Source organism: Pseudorca crassidens, chromosome X (genome assembly GCF_039906515.1).
Source record: "Pseudorca crassidens isolate mPseCra1 chromosome X, mPseCra1.hap1, whole genome shotgun sequence".
Taxonomy (NCBI): Eukaryota; Metazoa; Chordata; class Mammalia; order Artiodactyla; family Delphinidae; genus Pseudorca; species Pseudorca crassidens.
The window spans coordinates 25,632,840-25,652,245 of NC_090317.1; the positions used below are offsets into that span (position 1 = coordinate 25,632,840).

The 19,406-nt window shown below is 38.5% G+C and overlaps 1 protein-coding gene across 1 annotated transcript in view; it reads left to right on the top strand.

The window, feature by feature from the left end:
• Positions 1 to 19,406, top strand: part of TENM1 (teneurin transmembrane protein 1) — a 361,765-nt gene that overhangs the window by 56,645 nt on the left and 285,714 nt on the right. Inside the window, exons 4-6 of the mRNA XM_067722679.1 lie at positions 2,930 to 3,057; positions 4,599 to 4,605; positions 11,351 to 11,358. Coding sequence (XP_067578780.1) covers positions 2,930 to 3,057; positions 4,599 to 4,605; positions 11,351 to 11,358 — 143 coding nt within the window. The remainder of the gene's footprint in view (positions 1 to 2,929; positions 3,058 to 4,598; positions 4,606 to 11,350; positions 11,359 to 19,406) is intronic.

A 19,406-nucleotide genomic window follows, 5' to 3' on the forward strand; every position in this document is an offset into this window, starting at 1 on the left:
TGCATGTGTGATTCTAGTCTTGTCCTAGACCTAATATTTCTCCAGAACTTCAAACTCCTGTGTCTGACATGACTATCTAGATAGCCCATCAGTCCCTGGAACCTGGAATCTCCAAATATTAATTCATTGTATTCCTCCCATCACGTCACCCTTCCCCAGACCAACTAGTAAGCATTCAACAAACACATATCCAGCACCAACTGTTCGTAGCTAGTGCTGAGCTAAGTGCGAATTCCCTAACTCTGTTAATGGTTCCACAGTGCTTTCAGTTATCAGGCTCAAAACCTTAACGTTTTGGATTCCTCCCTTTCTGTCACTCTTTCCTATGCCCATCCCCAGCACACCTACACACATACACAAGCGTGCAAGCACACACCCACCCACTCATACACAGAGCTGGTTGCCAAATCCTGAAATGACATTTATGCAATTTCTCCTTAAGGAATTGCCTTCTTGGCATTCTCACAGCCACGGCCCTAAATGAGACACTCATCATTTTTCACCTAGATTATTGCAGTGCCATCCCAGTTTGTGTTCTTGCCACATTTTTAGGCCTCCAATCCATCCTTCTCCACACTACTACTGGATTTATCTTTCTACAGAGGGTGCTCTGATGATATCATTTATTTGCCTAGAAATCATCAGTGCTCCTCATTGCTATTAAATTAATCTTCCTAAAGAAAATTGATCATAGCCCTCATCTGCTCAGAAAATAGCGGTGCCTCCCTGTTGCCCAGTAAATTGAATCCAAATACCTAAGTGTGGCATTCAATGCCCTCCACAATATGGCCCTTATCGACCCTTCCAGCCTTAACTTCCACTAACTTCTATATGTAGCTAAACTCCAACCAACCCCATCAACTTCCTTTGCCTCAAATACATCTTGTGCTTTACAAAGTCATATTTTGTTCACCCTGCCCCCTCACCCCACCTATTGTTGACACCTGCCCCACATATCCTTCAAGGTCTATCTCTAATCCTACTTCCTTCATTAAATCATCCCTGATCAACCAAGCCAATTTTTATCTATTGTTCCTTTAAACCATTTCTTTTAAAACAAAAATTTCTTTTTTCCCCAGATGGCAAACATCACACATATTCATTGTAAACAATATAGACAATACAGAAATCATAAAGAAGAAAATAAAATCCTCCATAAACCCCGCATACTGTTACTATGTTGCAATACATCCTCTCAGCCCTTTCTTTCTCCACACAGCAACATATGTGCGCGCGTATGCACGCACACACACACACACACACACATACACACACACACACACAATATAGATCATACTGTTCATACTGTTTAGTAGCCTGATGTTTTTCATTTGATGCATCATAAATATTTCCCATACCATTACATAGTCTTCTGCAACAAGATTTAATAACTGCTTAATCTTGTATTATTTATATCATCGGTTATTTAATTAATCTCCTTTTGATGAATATTTAGATTGATCATAACTTTTTACTAGTTTTTAAATGTTTCAATGGATAGACTTGTAGTTTAGTACACATTCATAGCTAATTCATAGAAATTGAATTGTTTCCTAAAAGATTCAGCCAAATTTCAAGTTTTCTTAATAAATGGTGCCACGTTACCCTCCAAAAGGTGACTGGTTTTTTATACTCACATCAAGAGTGTATGAGAAGCAGCCGCATAGCACAGGAAGATCAGCTCGGTGCTTTGTGACCGCCTGGAGGGGTGGGATAGGGAGGGTGGGAGGGAGGGAGACACAAGAGGGAAGAGATATGGGAACATATGTATATGTATAGCTGATTCACTTTGTTATAAAGCAGAAACTAACACACCATTGTAAAGCAATTATATCCCAATAAAGATGTTAAAAAAAAAAAGAGTGTATGAGAGGGCTTCCATGGTGGCGCAGTGGTTAAGAATCTGCCTGCCACTGCAGGGGACACGGGTTCGAGCCCTGGTCCGGGAAGATCCCACATGCCGTGGAGCAACTAAGCCCGTGCGCCACAACTACTGAGCCTGCGCTCTAGAGCCCCCGAGCCACAACTACTGAGCCCTCGCGCCACAACTACTGAAGCCTGGGCGCCTAGAGCCCGTGCTCTGCAACAAGAGAAGCCACCACAGTGAGAAGCCCATGCACCGCAACAAAGAGTAGCCCCCGCTCGCTGCAACTAGAGAAAACCCCCGCGCAATCTAAAAAAAGATTTAAGTCAATCTAAAAAAAGATTGACTTAAAAAAAAAAGTGTATGAGAGTCCCCATTTTCCTGCATGCTGATCAACACTGAGTATTTTTTAATCCTATGATAGCAATTTTTTTAAAATAAATTTATTTATTTTTGGCTGCGTTGGGTCTTCGTTGCTGTGCACGGGCTTATCATATAGGGAAGCCATATGATAGCAATTTGAACCTGTATTACCTCAATTGTTCTGTGTATTATCATTATTTTATACTTGTATTACTTTCAGCTCCTACCCTAATAGGCATCTAGATGTCAACATCTGGAGTAGCTATCATAGGACCTTATGCATACTAGGCACTCAGGAAATATTTGCTGAATTGAATTGAACAAGGGCCATAGAGAAGGTCTCTCATGTTCTCGCGATAGCCTGTCCACCATTACTCTGCGGTTTCCATGTGCAAAGTAGAGTTACACGACTGAGGGAAACGGAAGAGGAAGGGGTCACAGCACTGAGGAGCAGAGTCCAATCCCACTGTAATTGCTTGACCAGAATTTCAACTTCTGCTATCACTGGGATAGCTTCAGCCTCAAAATTTTAAGCACTGTTTGGGAAAGTCACTACATGTGTGATGTGGGTATCAACTCCAGGTTGCTTGGCCTAACTGAAAGAAAACCAGTCATGGCATTTTTGGGTGGAAAGGGACAGCTGGTTTAGAGAACTTTTTGACAAGTCTGGAATAAGTTCATGTATGGCTTGTTTTCTTGCAGCAGTACATTTGTTCGGCCTGACTTGGCAGTTGCAACCAGCTGAAGGACAGCTCTATGAAAATGGAGTTAGCAAGGGGAACAGAGGGACTGAATCCATGGATACCACTTACTCTCCAATTGGAGGAAAAGTTTCCAATAAATCAGAGAAAAAAGGTACAGTGATCAAAGTGACTGATTGATTATTGATTACTTTTCTTCTAATTTAGTCATCAGAACCAAACCTGGGATGGTTTCACTTCACATTAAATTTCATGATCACTCGAAAGAAATACTCTACGTGGACGGAATAAATACATGTAAATGTCTTGTGAAAGCAGATTTTCCTTTCTCTAGTGCCTTGAATATAAACCAATTAAACCTTTCAAATATGTTGGCAATTTTGAAAATAGATAAATATTTACAGGATGGAGGTTTCAATACAATGGAAATTGCATTTCACATGTAAGTACCCTGAAGCAACGTGGGATTTTGATTAAGTTCTCTGTGTCCAAGCCCAGCATTTATATAGAACACTTTACAAAGGATATGTGGAAATTTCTTCTGTTTATAATAAGAAAATGCCTTCTATGTGTAATACAAGGGCGAATGTTTACGTCAAAGTGGGAGAATATGAATTTTTTTCCTAGTTGGGAAACATGAATTCTTCCTAGTTGGGGAAAAGAAAAAAGCACTTTTGAGTACTGAATTGTTAAATTTAACCAACGTAAGCTTGAACTGCCTGACATTTACAATAAATGTCACAGTACTGTACCAGCAGTCCCAACATTTTATTCATGTTGAATGATCTTAGTCTTAATATTCAAATATTGAAAATAACTGAAAATTTGTATTGTGATTTCTCTTGATATAAGATACAGTACAGAGGGCCTTGAGCCATGTAAAATATCGGGGATGTCAATTCAAAAAGTAAAATTTGAAAACAAAACGTATAGCCAGTACTATCCTAAATATTTTTAGATTAAATATAAAAAGATGAATGAATGAATGACCCAAACCCTACCCTTAAATTAAGAAGCTTATAATTTTATAGAGGTGGAAAATCAGTTTTGGTTCATTAGTTGAAAATAAGAGATTTTTAGAGTTGTTTCAATTACTACTCTTGTGTTTTTAGTTCCTTCTGGGGAGTTATTTGTGGGGTTTGTTTTATTTTTGTTTGCTTTTGAAAAAGGAACTTTGCTTTGGTCTATGCGTCAGTAAAAGTTAATGCTTAGGGTTCAGGAAAACATTATGGTTTATTCCAGTTTTCAATTCACAGTGCCGTTTGCTTTATGTCCTTTAGAATTACTGTTTCTAGCCTGGGCTGAACTTTCCCAGCAATTTCATTGTTGCTGCTGAGAGGGACTGAGGGTAGTGCAGGGGTCAGAAATGGCAGAGGAAAGGGTCTGAATACACTTGGACATTTTCTCCCTTACCTTCCCTCCTGCTATTTGATTCCTTTATATCTGCAAGTACAGGAGCCACCATTTGGTATCATATGCTTAGGGATTTTTTTTGCCAGTCACACTGAAAATCATGAATTATCTGTTTGATGAAAATGAAGCATACAAGACAGCAGAAGATCATCACATAGTTGTCATCAGAGCATATTCATTTTTTTATTCTAATTCAGATTTCTAGAATTCCTTTCCAAAAAATAGTTTGATGATGATGACTAAATTGTATTAAACAGTTACCATGTGCCAAGATTTACTCCAGACACTAAACATGTATTTATATCATGAAAGTAATGCTATGGTCTTCATTTTCCAAATGAGAAATAGAAGCACAGAGAGTTTAAGTCATTTGCCCAAGGTCACAGAGCTAGAAACTGGTGGTCTGATTCCAGAGACTTGTCTCTTAACTTCTGCATTATACTGAAATCCACACATGAAACATATATGAAAACCACAAAAGACATTTTACACCCTGAAAGCAAAGCCCCAGTGTCTATTCATGATAGATTTTAGGTAAATTCTGTATTTTAATGTGTTGTGACAAGTTTCATAAATGGAAAATGTTTTTAAGATTCTGCTCAATTACAACAACAAGCAGGCCAAACCAATTTCTTTATTAAGAAAAATCATTAAAGGTTCATGCCATGTATACCAAATTATTATCTTAAACTGACTTTTTATGGAAGTCTGGACAAAACGTTAGCAATAGCTGCACATCATAGTTCTGTTATATTAGGTCTTTACTGTGTATTACTTACCCAGTAAAAACATAGCTCCTCTTTTATAAAGTCCTGTGTATACTAAACCAAACCTTGCAGAAGATGGAATATACTATAAGGATATTTTCAAATGGTCACCTGTATCCTTTTACAATTTTCTAGACATCACACAACTCCATAAATACAGTTCTAAACTCGAAAACCAGGTAATTCTTTTTACACTGTTTTCTTTACAGTGTAGCACTTTACAGTGTAGCACTTTACAGTGTAGCACTGTAGTTAAGAGCCTGGACTCTGGAGTCAGGTTTGGCTTTGAATACTGACTTTGTCATTTGCTGGCACTCCAACCTCAGGCAGTTAATTGACAGAGCCTTGCTGAACCAGTGTCCTAACCTGCAACATATGGATGATAATATAGTACCTGTCGCATAGAGTGGCTGTAAGGAGTAAGTGAGACAATGGATGTAAAGGACATTGTTTAATTTAGCAAAATAATTATTATTGGGTCAGATGATTGGAAAATTACCTTGTATTGGCATCCTATTAGATACTATAGATCCTGCTTTCAAACTGACATCAACTTTTTTATGAATGATGGCCTCCTTAGGATTTAGATGTTTTCTCTCTTTAAAGTTTGATTTCTCTTTACTTACCAATTTAACATCTATTATTTTTAAAATATCATCACTTTCATCACCAAAGCCATGGATAAGTAGAATAGCACTTTAAAAATAATCAAATTTTACTGGAATTGGTTCCCCATTAACAGTAGCTATATGTATCTGCTTCTCATTAGGAGATTAAAGAATTTTCTCACCACTTAATTTTCAAAATGAAAGAAAAAAAGAATATTTGATTATTTAGTATGCTAAAATTTTCTTTTTTAAATTTATTTGAATAATTTAAATTTAGTTTCAAAAAGAAGATATAAGTCACAACCATATGTCAGAATCTACCAGAAAAATCAGTTATCAGTTTTTCACTAATGTAAAATTGAAAGTATTGCACTAAAACAGGCCCTACTACCTTAGAAGCTTACAAACTAGTCATAACTCACTCTTTCTCTTTAACTTGTAAATATGTAACAGCTGCTTTAAACAGAGCAGGGGATATGAACAAATGAAAGACTTGTTCCTAGACCTGAGTCATGTAAGGTCCATAAATTGAACTGAAAATAATTACAGTGTAATTTATCAACTAGTAGAGAATGTTAAAATCTTCAAGATTATCAAATCCAATATCATTATTTAAAGATGAAGAAACTGAGGTCCAGAGGGGTCAAGAACACACAGAGATGGTGGCGCAGTGGTTGAGAATCCGCCTGCCAATGCAGGGCACACGGGTTCGAGCCCTAGTCTGGGAAGATCCCACATGCCACGGAGCAACTAAGCCCGTGAGCCACAACTACTGAGCCTGCACGTCTGGAGCCTGTGCTCCACAACGAGAGCCCGCAACAGTGAGAGACCCGTGCACCGCGATGAAGAGTGGCCCCCACTCGCCGCAACTAGAGAAAGCCCTCGCACAGAAACGAAGACCCAACACACCCAAAAATAAATAAATAAATAATTTAAAAAAAAAAAAAGAACACACAGAGAACTGAGACTAGAACCAAGGACTCCTGGTTCCACCTCTTCTGTTTTCTATTATTGTAATAATGTAACACAATCTAAACATGTAAATTCCTAAAGAGGTTTTCTAAGGGGGAATCAAAGACAGAAACTGAGCTGGTAAGAAAATTAATTTTATTCAGGCTATTGCAATAGGGAGAGCACCTCAGGTTCAAAGATCAGTTTTGCCTAAGGCTTTTATAGGAGGAGTACATGAGCTACAAGCGGGATGATTTACAGTTGGAATTGTTTTGTACTCAGGGCAAATCTCAGTGAGTCAGATGAACAGGAAATGTTTTCTCTGTGTCTAGCTAGTTGAAGGGGAACAAACAGTTCTAAACTCCGATAACTATTTATGAAAGAATGGGAAATTGGAGGGTCTGTATCTGGTTTTTCAGCAGGTTCCAGCAAAAGGGGAAAGGTCTGTGTTTGGCTTTGTCACAGGTAACAAAGGAGTCATGTGCAATTCTTACGGGAGTGCTGAGAAAGAATGGACAGAGAGCCTTCTCTAATAAGTCTTAGGGAAAGGGGTTTTCAATTTGGTTATTTTTGCTTATTTATTTGTTTGTTTTGTGGTAAGCCACTTCCTAAATCATAAAAGCGTGGAAGGATATCTGAAAGCAAAAGTTTGGGGTAATCTCTTAACCAGCTCTGTTTTCCAGGGGCATAGGGCTCAGGTAAAATCCAACATTGTCAGTAACAATCTGAATGAGGAAGAAGTTTGTTGGGTAGATGAGGGTACTGAATTCCTGCAGGTTGGATGCCCAGGAACAAAAAGGGTGGGTAGAGAGACAGAAAACTAAAGGACACTAAAGACAACCTTTATCTCCTTTACAATTTTTGCAAAAGGCTGGCCTTGGGAGGAAGTGACATTTCTTTTAAGTTCATCCTACAAAATCTATCTCCGCAAAGTTGAAGGAAAAAAAAAGACATTTTCTAGTCAATGTCTGCTGAATATACGACCATGTAAACAACGTATAGCTGATTCATATGACACAGTCTATAGCCTGTCGTGAAGATGCTTCAGCCAGGACCAAACTGTGACTATAGCTTCACCTGTCTGGGCTCCAGTTTCTCCTCTGAAAAAAAAGGGAGTTGGCTTTGAAGGGAAGGAAAAATAATTTTACCTTTACCCTTCAGGTTCTTGGCTGAGACCGCCTTGTAATAAAAAGAAAGATAAATAGGAGAAAAACAAGCAAGTTAAATAACATGTGCACCTCCTGTTTTCATGGGAGAGACCCAGGAAAACTGAGCACCTCCCCGAAATGACCCAAGCCATCACCTTAGATACCATCTCATCTGAAAACAAAAGGTGCGAGGGGAGTCAGTTAAGGGAGGGTATCAGGAAAAGCACAGTAAGTGGAGTATGGGTGTTATGCAGATTTAAGTCATTTCCTTCTCCTTTGATCAGAGTTTCCAAAGATTTAGAGTTATCCTTCTCTTCCTGGTAGAGAGGGGGAGACACCCTTACAAATGGAGGTTTCCCTTATAAATCTTGCAAAGAGTAACTTTTAACTTGTAATTTTTAACTTGCTAAAGGCTCTCTTGCTAAAGGGTAACTCCTATTCACTTTTCAGATCTTTTCCTATGTCTGCTGTTTTGTAAAAATAATCAGCTCAAGATAATCCTTAAGCCAAAGAGGCATATTTTGGGGTGGCAAATTCTGCTCCCCTTCAGCTTGCAACCCTTTGTGGGGGAGAGGTCATGGGAAGTGAAACACTTTTTGCAAATGAAATCTTACCTAGCAATTAGAAATATATAGCAGATAAGAGCCACCTTTCTCCAGATAAGGTGAGGGAGGGGAGCAGACTCCTGCCACCCCTCTCTTTTCCTTACTCTTTCCTTCCTTTTCCTCCATTCTCTTCCCAGCCGCTAAGGCTCTGACAAGACGGGGTGTTGCTCCGTAGGACTAGCTTATCTCTAAGGTCCCTTCTAGCTGTATACAGTATGAGTCAGTGAATCCGAATTATGCAGTTAACAAAGAAAAATTAGCCATTCCAAGTAAAAGTTGACCTAGTTTTGCAAAAGGGGATATACTCCTGGGAAGTGGTTGAAATGTGTGTCTGTAAAATTTGTAAACCGCTGTTTTCCCATTTAAAGTACTTGCAGAGAATTCTGTTGTCATTCAAATAATTAATTCCCAGTTTTCTGCATTATAAGTTTCGGGTTTTGACATGTATATAACAATAATCATATGCACTTAGAGAGCATTTACAGTTTCAGAATACTTTAATGTCTTTTATCCACATAACAGTTTTATGCTGTAGCAGCTATTGTTACCCTTGTTTTACAGTTGAAAAGGAGAACACAAGAAGGTTAAGTGACTTGCCTTACATAATAGACATAACTACTGGCAGAGCTGAGATTAGGATCCAATCTCTTAACTGTTATCTCAGCACCCTTTTTTGGGTCTTTTCTTTCTTTTTTAAAAAATTCTATTCTCAAGGCCAGTTGTTTAAGTAACAGCTGTCTTGATTAGACATCTCAATGCTAATAGTCACATCCCTTCCTAAGAATACTTTTTGTTTGCCATTTTCTGCAGTTTTTTTATTGATATTTTATTGTCCTTGTAATTCCTTTTAAGTCTTTTATTCTCCCACTACATACATTACCATATCTTCCCCATGTGGATAGTCATCTTCAGTTATACCCTTTCTAGTCCCACTACCAATATAAATAGTCACCATATCCACCATGTTTTATCAATTTTCTCTTGCTGTATCCTTAACATCTGGTTGCCATCACTACTTAATTTCAGATGTATACTTAATCTTCTCACCTGTCTCCATAGTGTTCTGCATTTTCTATTTAAAAAAATTTTTTTGAAATATAATTGATTTACAATACTATATTAATTTCAGGTGTACAGCATAGTGATTCAGATTATACTCCATTAAAAGTTATTATTACTCCATTAAAAGTTATTATTATTACTCCATTAAAAGTTATTATTACTCGATACAGATTATACTCCATTAAAAGTTATTACGAGATAATGGCTATAACTCCCTGTGCTATACAATATATCTTTGTTGCTTATCTATTTTATACATAGTAGCTTGTATCTCTTAATCCCATAACCCTAATTTGCCACTTCCCTCTCCCCACTGGTAACCATTAGTTTTTTTACATCTGTTAATCTCCTTCCGTTTTGCATATATGTTCATTTGTATTATTTTTTAGATTCCATATATAAGTGGTATCATACAGTATTTGTCTTTGTCTCACTTATTTCACAAAGCTTAATATTCTCTAGGCCTATCCGTGTTGCTGCAGCTTGCAGTATTTCATTCTTTATTATGGCTGAGTAATATTCCATTGTATATACATACCACATCTTCTTAAGCTAGTCATCTGTTGATGGGCACTAGGGTTCATTCCATGTCTTGGCTATTGTAAATAGAGCTGCTATGAACATTAGGGTGCATGTATCTTTTCATTTTTCCATTTGTATACCCAGGAGTTGGATTGCTGGATCACATGGTGGTTTAATTTTTAATTTTTTGAGGAAACTCCATACTATTTTCCACAGTGGGTGCATCAATTTACATTCCCACCAACAGTGTACAAGTATTCCCTTTGCTCCACATCCACTACAGCATTGATTATTTGTAGACTTTTTGATGATAGCCATTCTGACAGGTGTGAGGTGAGATCTCATTGTAGTTTTGATTTGCATTTCTCTAGTAATTAGCGATGTTGAGCATCTTTTCATGTGCCTGTTAGCCATCTGTATATCTTCTTTGGAAAAATGTCTGTTCAGGTCTTTTTCCCATTTTTTGATTGGGTTGTTTGGTTTTTTTTGATATTGAGTTGTAAGAGCTGTTAATATATTTTAGGTATTAACCCCTTGTTGGTCATATCGTTTACAAATATTTACTTCCATGCAATAGCCAGTCTTTTCATTTTGTCACTGGTTTCCTTTGCTGTGCAAAAGCTTTTAAGTTTGATTAGGTCCCACTTGTGTATTTTTGCTTTTATTTCTTTTCCCTTAGGAGACAGAGCCAAAAAAATATTGCTATGATTTATGTCAAATTATGTTCTGCCTATGTTCTCTTCTAGGAGTTTTATGGTTTCAGGTATTACATTTAGGTCTTTAATCCATTTTGAGTTTATTTTTGTATATGGTATGAGGAAATGTTCTGATCTCATTGTTTTACATGTGTCTGTCCAGTTTTCCTAGTACCACTTGTTGGAGAGACTGTCTTTTCTCCATTGTATATTCTTGCCTCCTTTATCATAGATTAATTGATGATAGGTGCATGGGTTTTATTTCTGGGCTCTCTATTCTATTTCATTGATCAATGTGTCTGTTTTAGTGCCAGTAACTGTGCGTTTTTTTTGTTTTGTTTTGTTTTGTTTTGCGATACGCGGGCCTCTCACTGTTGTGGCCTCTCCCGTCGCGGAGCACAGGCTCTGGACGCGCAGGCTCAGTGGCCATGGCTCACGGGCCCAGCCGCTCCACGGCACGTGGGATCTTCCCAGACCGGGGCACGAACCCGTGTCCCCTGCATCGGCAGGCGGACTCTCAACCACTGCGCCACCAGGGAAGCCCCAGTACTGTGCTTTTTGATTACTGTAGCTTTGTATTATAGTATGAACTCTGGGAGTGTGATATCTCCAGCTTTGTTCTTTATCCTCAGGATTGCTTTGGCAATTCAGGGTCTTTTGTGGTTCCATATGAATTTTAGTATTATTTGTTCTAGTTCTGTGAAAAATGTCTTGGATATTTTGATAGGAATTGCATTAAATCTGTAGATTGCTTTAGGTATTATGGACATTTTAACAATATTAATTCTTCTAATGCAAGAGCATGGGGTATCTTCCCATTTCTTTGTATCATCTTCAGTTTCCTTCATCAATGTTTATAGTTTTCAGAGTATAGGTCTTTCACCTCCTTGATTAAGTTTTTCCTTGATATTTTATTCCTTCTCTTTCTGATAGTTAATTATTATTATATAGAAAAGCAACAGATTTCTGTATATTAATCTTGTATCCTGCAACTTTGTGGAATTCATTTATTAGTTCTAATAGTTTTTCGGTGGAGACTTTAGGGTTTTCTATATAAAGTATTATGTTATCTGCAAAGAGTGACAGTTTTAATTCTTCCTTTCCAATTTGGATGCCTTTTATTTCTTTTTCTTGTCTGATTTTTGTGGCTAGGACTTCCAATACTATGTTAAATAGAAGTGGTGAGAGTGGCCATCCTTGTCTTGCTCCTGAATTTAGAGGAAATGCTTTCAGTTTTACACCCTTGAGTATGATGTTAGCTGTGGGTTTGTCATAAATGGCCTTTATTATATTGAGATTTGTTCCCTCTATACCTACTCTGATGAGAGTTTTTATCAATGGATGTTAAATTTTTGTCAACTGCTTTTTCTGTGTCTATTGAGATGATCATGTGATTTCTATTTCTATTCTTCCTTTTGTCAGTGTTGTGTATCACATTGATTGATTTTTGAATTTTGAAGCATCCTTGTGTCCTTGGCATAACTCCAACTTGATCATGGTGTCTGATTCTTTTTGTGTATTGTTGGATTTGGTTTGCTAATATTTTGTTGAGGATTTTTGCATCTATATTCATCAGAGATATTGGTCTGTAATTTTCTTTTTTGGTCATGTCTTTGTCTGATTTTGGTATCAAGGTGATGGTGGCTTCGTAGAATGAATTTAGGAGTGTTCCATCCTCTTCAATTTTTTTTGAATAATTTGAGGATAGGTATTAGTTCTTCTTTATATGTTTTATAGAATTCCCCTGTGAAGCTGTCTGGTCCTGGACTTCTGTTTGCTGGGAGTTTTTTTTATTACAGCTTCAATTTCACTACTAGTGGTCTCTGTGTTCGTATTGTCCATTTCTTCTTGATTCTGTCTTGGCAGATTATATCTTTTAAGAAATTTGTCCATTTCTTCTAGGTTGTCCAATTTGTTGGCATACAGAAGGGTCTTGTTTTTTTAATCCAACCAGCCACCTTATGTCTTTTGATCAGAGCATTTAGTCCATTGACGCTTCAAGTAATTATTGATAGGTATGTACTTATTGCCATTTTATTACTTGTTGTCCTTCTATTCTAAATGACAGTCTTGCTAGGTAAAGTATCTCAGGTTGCAGGTGTTTCCCTTTCAGGACTTTGAATATATTATGCCCCTCCCTTCTGGCCTGCACAGTTTCTGCAGAGAAATCAGCTAGTAGCCTTATGGGGATTCCCTTGTATGTGAATCTTTGTTTTTCTCTTGCTGCCTTTAGGATTCTCTCTTTATCTTTAACTTTTGGCATTTTAATTATGATATTTCTTGCTGTGGCTGTTTGGGTTCATCTTGTTTGGGACCCTCTGTGCTTCCTGTACCTGGATATCTGTTTCCTTCTTCAGGTTTGCGAAATTTTTAGCCATAATTTCCTCAAATACATTTTTGATCCCCTTCTCTTTCTATTCTCCATTTGGAACCCCTATAGTGCAAATGTTGGAAAGCTTGATATTATCTTAGAGATCTCTTTAGTTGCTTTCATTTTTTTTTTTAATTTGTTTTTCTTTCTGCTGTTCTGATTGGGTGATTTCCATTATTCTATCTTCCAGACCACTTATGCATTCTTCTGTATCACTTAGTCTGATATTCATTCTAATACGTTTTTTGTTTCAACTTTTGATTATTCATTTCTGTTTGGGCTGGTTCCTTGTTAAAATGTTCATTGTTTAGATAATTTCTTTTCTGTAATTCAGTTAACATTTTTATACCAATGTTTTGAATTCTTTATCTGATAAATTATTATCTGATACTTTGTTTCATTTTTTCAGGACTTTTCTCTTGCTCTTTCAGTTGAAAGTAGTTCCTCTGCACTTTCATTTTGCTTAACTTTCTCCATCTGTATGAATTTAGGTGAAACAGTTACCTGTTGTGGTCTTGAAGGAGTGTTCTTATGTGGGAGCAGCCCCAGACAGACTGCTAGTGCCCAGCGCCTTTGATGGGAGGACTGGATTTGACGTGGATGCAAATCACATCTTCCCTCAGGGTGTGCTGGCAGCTCTCACCTTGGTAAGGTGTGAGGCTGGAAATGGAGGAACTAGAGCTGCTCAGGGTGTGAGGTGGGACTTCCTCTCTGCTCAGTGGTTATCACCGCCCTGTCAGGGGCAGGGTCTAATCAAGTTGCTGGAGCAGAAGCCCCAAGGGTTTGACTTGAGCTGGCTCTGTTTCAAGTGTGTGATTTTCACCTTCCCCACACTGAGACCTTTGCCCCAGAGGAGGGGAGTGCTGAAATAAGCGGGGCCCATGTGCAGGCAGAGGTCTGATGCACTGCCTGTGTAGGTGTCTGAGGCTTCACTCAGATGCAGCCTCGGGTGCGAGACCCCTTCGTTTCTCACAGTTGATCACTGCCCACTGCCTCCACCACCCCTGCCCCCTTGTGGAATTGCTCCACAGGTCTGGCGGGACCCGCTTGGACTCTCCGTGTGTATCAAGTAGTGAGCTGCAGTAGAGCGGCTGCTGTCAGAGATCTGGGCTTCTTCTGAGGCACTGCCTGAATAAGTGCTAACAATAGCTCTGCCCCCGCACTGGATCACCTCGGCGGCCCGTGATCTGATCTTTTCCCCGGTCATATCAGCCCCAGATCCAGTGCCGTGCTATGGCGTGGAGTGACCGGGGCCAGAGCGTTCACTCAGCTCAGGCTGTGGTGCATGGCATGGTGGTCTCAGGAAACCCAGCAACTGCTGGGGCAGACCTCACAAGCAGAGTCCAGGCTTCACCAGACTTTCTATCTGATCCAGCGGTCCTCCAGACAGCTAAGGGGGCTTGTCTTCTCCACATAGTACTCATGGACTGAGACGTCCAGTCTGTGGCTCGACCTGCTCACTCCCCAGGGCCGGTATCTGCCTATGTGATATCCCTTTTCCTCCAGTTCCCCTCCCAGGTGCACAGGTCCCAAGCCAAGACTTTTCTTTCACTCCTACCCGATTATGTGTGTATCTTTCTTATAACCTTGGTTGTATAGGAGTCCTTCTAACCAGTTTCCATTTAGTTTTCAGTGAGGATTGTTCCACATGTAGATGTATTTTTGATGTGTTGGTAGGGGGATGTGAGCTCCATGTCCTCTTACTCTGCCATCTGTATCTCCCTCCTCTCCCGAAGAGTACTTTGCAAATCTTACATTTCACACCAAAGATCTAGGTTCCCCAAGCACTCCCCCCTCCTCAAAGGAGAACACATACACTTGCACACACGCAAGTACCCTTGGGAATTGAAAATTAAACAACAGCACAGAATGCACCTTTCTGACCTCCTTTCCTTGTAGACTTAGCTGAAGAGGGGTGTGTGTGTGTGTGTGTGTGTGTGTGTGTGTGTGTGTGTGTGTTGCTTGTTTTTTGGCTTTGTTTTGTTTTCTTTCCACCTACAGCATAGATACATTTGGAGGCAATTTATGCTATAACAGTTGTGGGCCCTGAATAACAGGTTGAATTCTAAATTTACTTACAGTTTCACTGATATTTATTTCACAGACCCAGTCAGTAAGTGAAGATCCATTTTGTGGTACCAGAGTAAAAAACTGCACCATCCCCACCCAGGTAATCATTGTGCATTCAGATGGAACACAGTCCTGCATTATAATTCTGTGGTTCTTCAATATTCGTCCATAGGACTTGTCGATATTAAAATGCACTCAGTTGCCCTTTGAGTCAGCCCATAGTTTCAGTATCTTTTACTTAGAGGATATTAGAGCCTAGGATATTGTTGTAGAATTGCGAATAATTCATATAAGCACAACAAACCACATGAATAAAATAGTAGTAATGCACTAACAAAGACAACAGTGTTGGGAGCATAACATTATTAGTTTTAAAGATTGATGGCAAATTACAGTAAATGTTTCCTATAATGCTATATAGACGTTTCTCTAACACAAGGTTTCAGGGGGCCCAGCTAGAGTGCTGCAGCTTGTTTTCCACTATATTAAATCACTTTATCAATATACCTCAGTTTTAACAAAAGCTTTTCTAAAGCATACTGGAGGCCTGACTTCTAAAAAGATTTATGGAAAGCGTTCACTATGCTAAAAGGCCAACTTATTTACATTATAAAAAATTCATGTTAAATGTTCTTGGCCATATATGTTTTACGTTTCATTCTTGTTTCATTTTAATCCTCATTTTCCCTTTTTTTAAACTTTTTTTTTAAACATACCTTTCCTGTGATGCCTATGAAATATGTCTGCCTTTTGGTCCCTCTACCCCAATAGTCTACACCTGACAGAGGCACTAAATGGTATGCTATAGAATGACATATTTATCCTCCTGGAGTAGTCCTTTGAAAGCTACGGGATCTTCCCATAACATGTTTATAACGTCTTAGTTTTTTGAAAGAAGCAGTCCATTGTAGAAATTTATCAACCATGTGTATATCTAATCCTGTTGAGTGTCCAGTTATATCTTTCGGCCTGTATTATTTTTGGAGGAAGTTCAAACATTTAGTAGCTTTTTCGTGAAGTCAAGGTAACTCTAGTATGTAAAATTTACTTTTGAAAATAAAGTGCTAAAGTTCCAGGATCTAATGCACAAGTCTGCATTTTTTCCTATGCATAACTCTGGCAATCCCATAGATAATAATCACAAATCCTTTCTTAGCCTTTGCTTTTCTGATACTAAGAGTCTTTGGTTTTACTTCTGTACACTACTTGTAGCTCCTGTGCTCCCTTAGTCATTTTAGTTGCCTTTTCCTATTTCCATTTTATATCCTACCAAAGGTGTCTTCACCAGGACTGTATACGGATTCCGTCTTGCCATTGCCAGTGGTTCAGTGAGAGGGAAGAATACATGTAAAAAGTTGAATTGTATGAGATTCTTGACCACCTCAAACTCTCCATTAAAATAATATCAAGGGAAGAAAAATGAAATCTTAGTATTCAGAAACATAGAGTAGAAGCTCATGATTTTTAATGCTACTTTGAGTCAAGGTGCTATTTTAACTGTAGTAAGTACTGTGGAGAGTTAAAAAATGAAGCAGAAGACATAGCTTTTGCCCTTGAGAAAGTTCCTATTAAATAGTAGAGCTGGAAGAAACATGCATACATACACACACAGTGCAAAATAACATGCAACCAACTGTTGTACAGAAATAGAAATAAGATGGTTAGGTGACTAAGAGACTTAAAAGAAAGAAGATGAAAAGATGATTGTTATTATAGAAGTAGCTTGAGCTGAGCCTTGAGGAACAAGAAAAATCAATCCTAGTTGACCTTAAAGAGCGCACGTTTAGGAGACTGGAATGATAGGGTGGTAAGGGGGAAATGCAGGTGGTAATAACCTATGTGGTAAATGAATAATGAAGCAATAGAGGCAGCAGATGGAGACAGTTTGGCAAGGAAAGGAAGGATATAAATAGTTTGATAACTAGATGAAGGGGCAGTTGTTTCATTTTATTCCTTTTTTTTTATTAAAGAAGAGAGATGTGTGGTTGTTTGAATATACAGAATAAGAAACCAGTAGAGAGGGAGACATGGATGGTGCTAGTGAGAAAGGAGATGGTAAAGGGACAAAGTCTCTGAGGAGGAGAGAAGGGGAGGGAGGAGCCTCAGAGATAAACTGACACCGATTGTATGGCACACTGTGTATGAGAGAGACACTTTGATATTGTGGAAATAAGAGGTAGGAGTTCAAAAAGAGGACACAATACGTTCAATAGATGTTATGTTATTATTATTACTCTCTGTAATGAGTTTTATTTGTGAAGAAAAGTTTTAATTTTTTTTAATTAATTTATTTTTGGCTGCGTTGGGTCTTTGTTGCTGTGTGCGGGCTTTCTCTAGTTGCGGTGAGCAGGGACTACTCTTCATTGTGGTGTGCGGCCTTCTCATTGTGGTGGCTTCTCCTGTTGCGGAGCACAGGCTCTAGCCACACGGGCTTCAGTACTTGCAGCACACGGGCTCAGTAGTTGTGGCATGCGGGCTCTAGCGTGCAGGCTCAGTAGTTGTGGTGCACGGGCTTAGTTGCTCTGCGGCATGTGAGATCCTCCCGGACCAGGGCTTGAACCCATGTCCCCTACATTGGCAGGCGGATTCTTAACCACTGCACCACCAGGGAAGTCACAAAGTTTTAATTTGATATAATTATAGATTTTCTGGATTCTCAAAATGTATCAAAATCTGTAGCAATATGACAACCCATGAGAACTGGTGCCTACGCTGGCTGCTTCTCTTTCCCAAGACCTGGCATAAGAAGATATGTACCCCCCTCATTACTCTCAGCTATGGGATAGGAGGGTCATAATATAATTGTGTTTATTAAATGCCTGGTACGTAGATGTCAAGAATTTAGACAGACGTGACTGTCCTGTCCTCTGGGAACTTATATTCGAAGATACAAAGGGGGAAGCTACAGAAAATGAGCCATGACCTGCCCTCCTGCCACTATCCCAAAGTCCAGAAGGATGTGATCATAGTAACCTACCTATAACAAACATCTAACATTGTATAAAATATAGAAAATAGGCGTCCCTGCTGTGAACTACCAATTACATGTCCTAAAAGTACTGGCCAGGAGACAGTTCAGCTTCTAGGTAACAGGTGACCTTCTAATACCATTTGGAAACACATCAAAACTCTTATGACAGTGCATGATAGTTTGTGTGAATGTGTGTGTAGGTTATCCATGGCAATTTATACCTTCCAACCATATTTTTTGTAATAGCTTTGTTGAGATATACAGTTGTATGATTAGAATTTTTTTAAAAAGTGACAGGAATATGTACATCCATATACGGTTGTCCCTTGGTATCCACGGGGATTGGTTCCAGGACCCACCCAGGGACCAAAATCTGTGGATGCTCAAGTCCCTTATATAAAATGGTGTAGTATTTGTGTATAAATTATGCACATCCTCCCATATACCTTAAATCATCTCTAGATTACTTATAATACCGAATACAATGTAAATTCTATGTAAATAGTTGTATATTTGAGTGCAGCAAATTCAAGTTTTGCTTTATGGAACTTTCTGGGATTTTGTTTTTCTGAGTATTTTTGATTCACCATTAGTTGAATCCACGGATATGGAACCCATGGATATGGAGGGCCAGCTGTAATTTACATACTGTATAATTCACTGATTTAATGTCTACAGTTCAGTGATTCTTAGTATATTCAGAGTTGGGTAGCCATCACTACTATTTAATTCTAGAACATTTTCATCACGCCAAAAAGAAACTTCATAGGCACTGGCAGTCACTTCGTATCCCCAGCTCTCCCCAGCCCCTGGCTACCACTAATTTACTTTCTGTTTCTATAGATTTGCCTATTTGTACATTTCCTATAAATGCGGTCATAATGTGTAGACTTTTCTTTTCTGGCTTCCTTCACTTAACATAAAGTTTTCAAGGTTTGTTCCTTTTTATCATATTCCATTGTATGATAATCTTCCACTGTATGGATATAACGTATTTTGTTTATCCATTCATTGGTTGATGGATCTTTGTGGATTTTCACCTTTTTTGGCTGTTATGAATAATGCTGATATGTGTTCAAAAATAGATCTATAGAGTCAAAATGCAATTCAAAATTAGTCCTTTAATTAAGGGTAAGATTTTAACAATGCCATTTTATTTCTGTCTGAGAAGATGTATGCAATACTCGATAAGATACTGTACTGGAATCTGAAGTCTGTCAGTGTGTGGACATAACTATTTACACTTATACAGTAGTGTATTTCTCAAGTGTAAGATTAGTTAATGGACTTTTCTA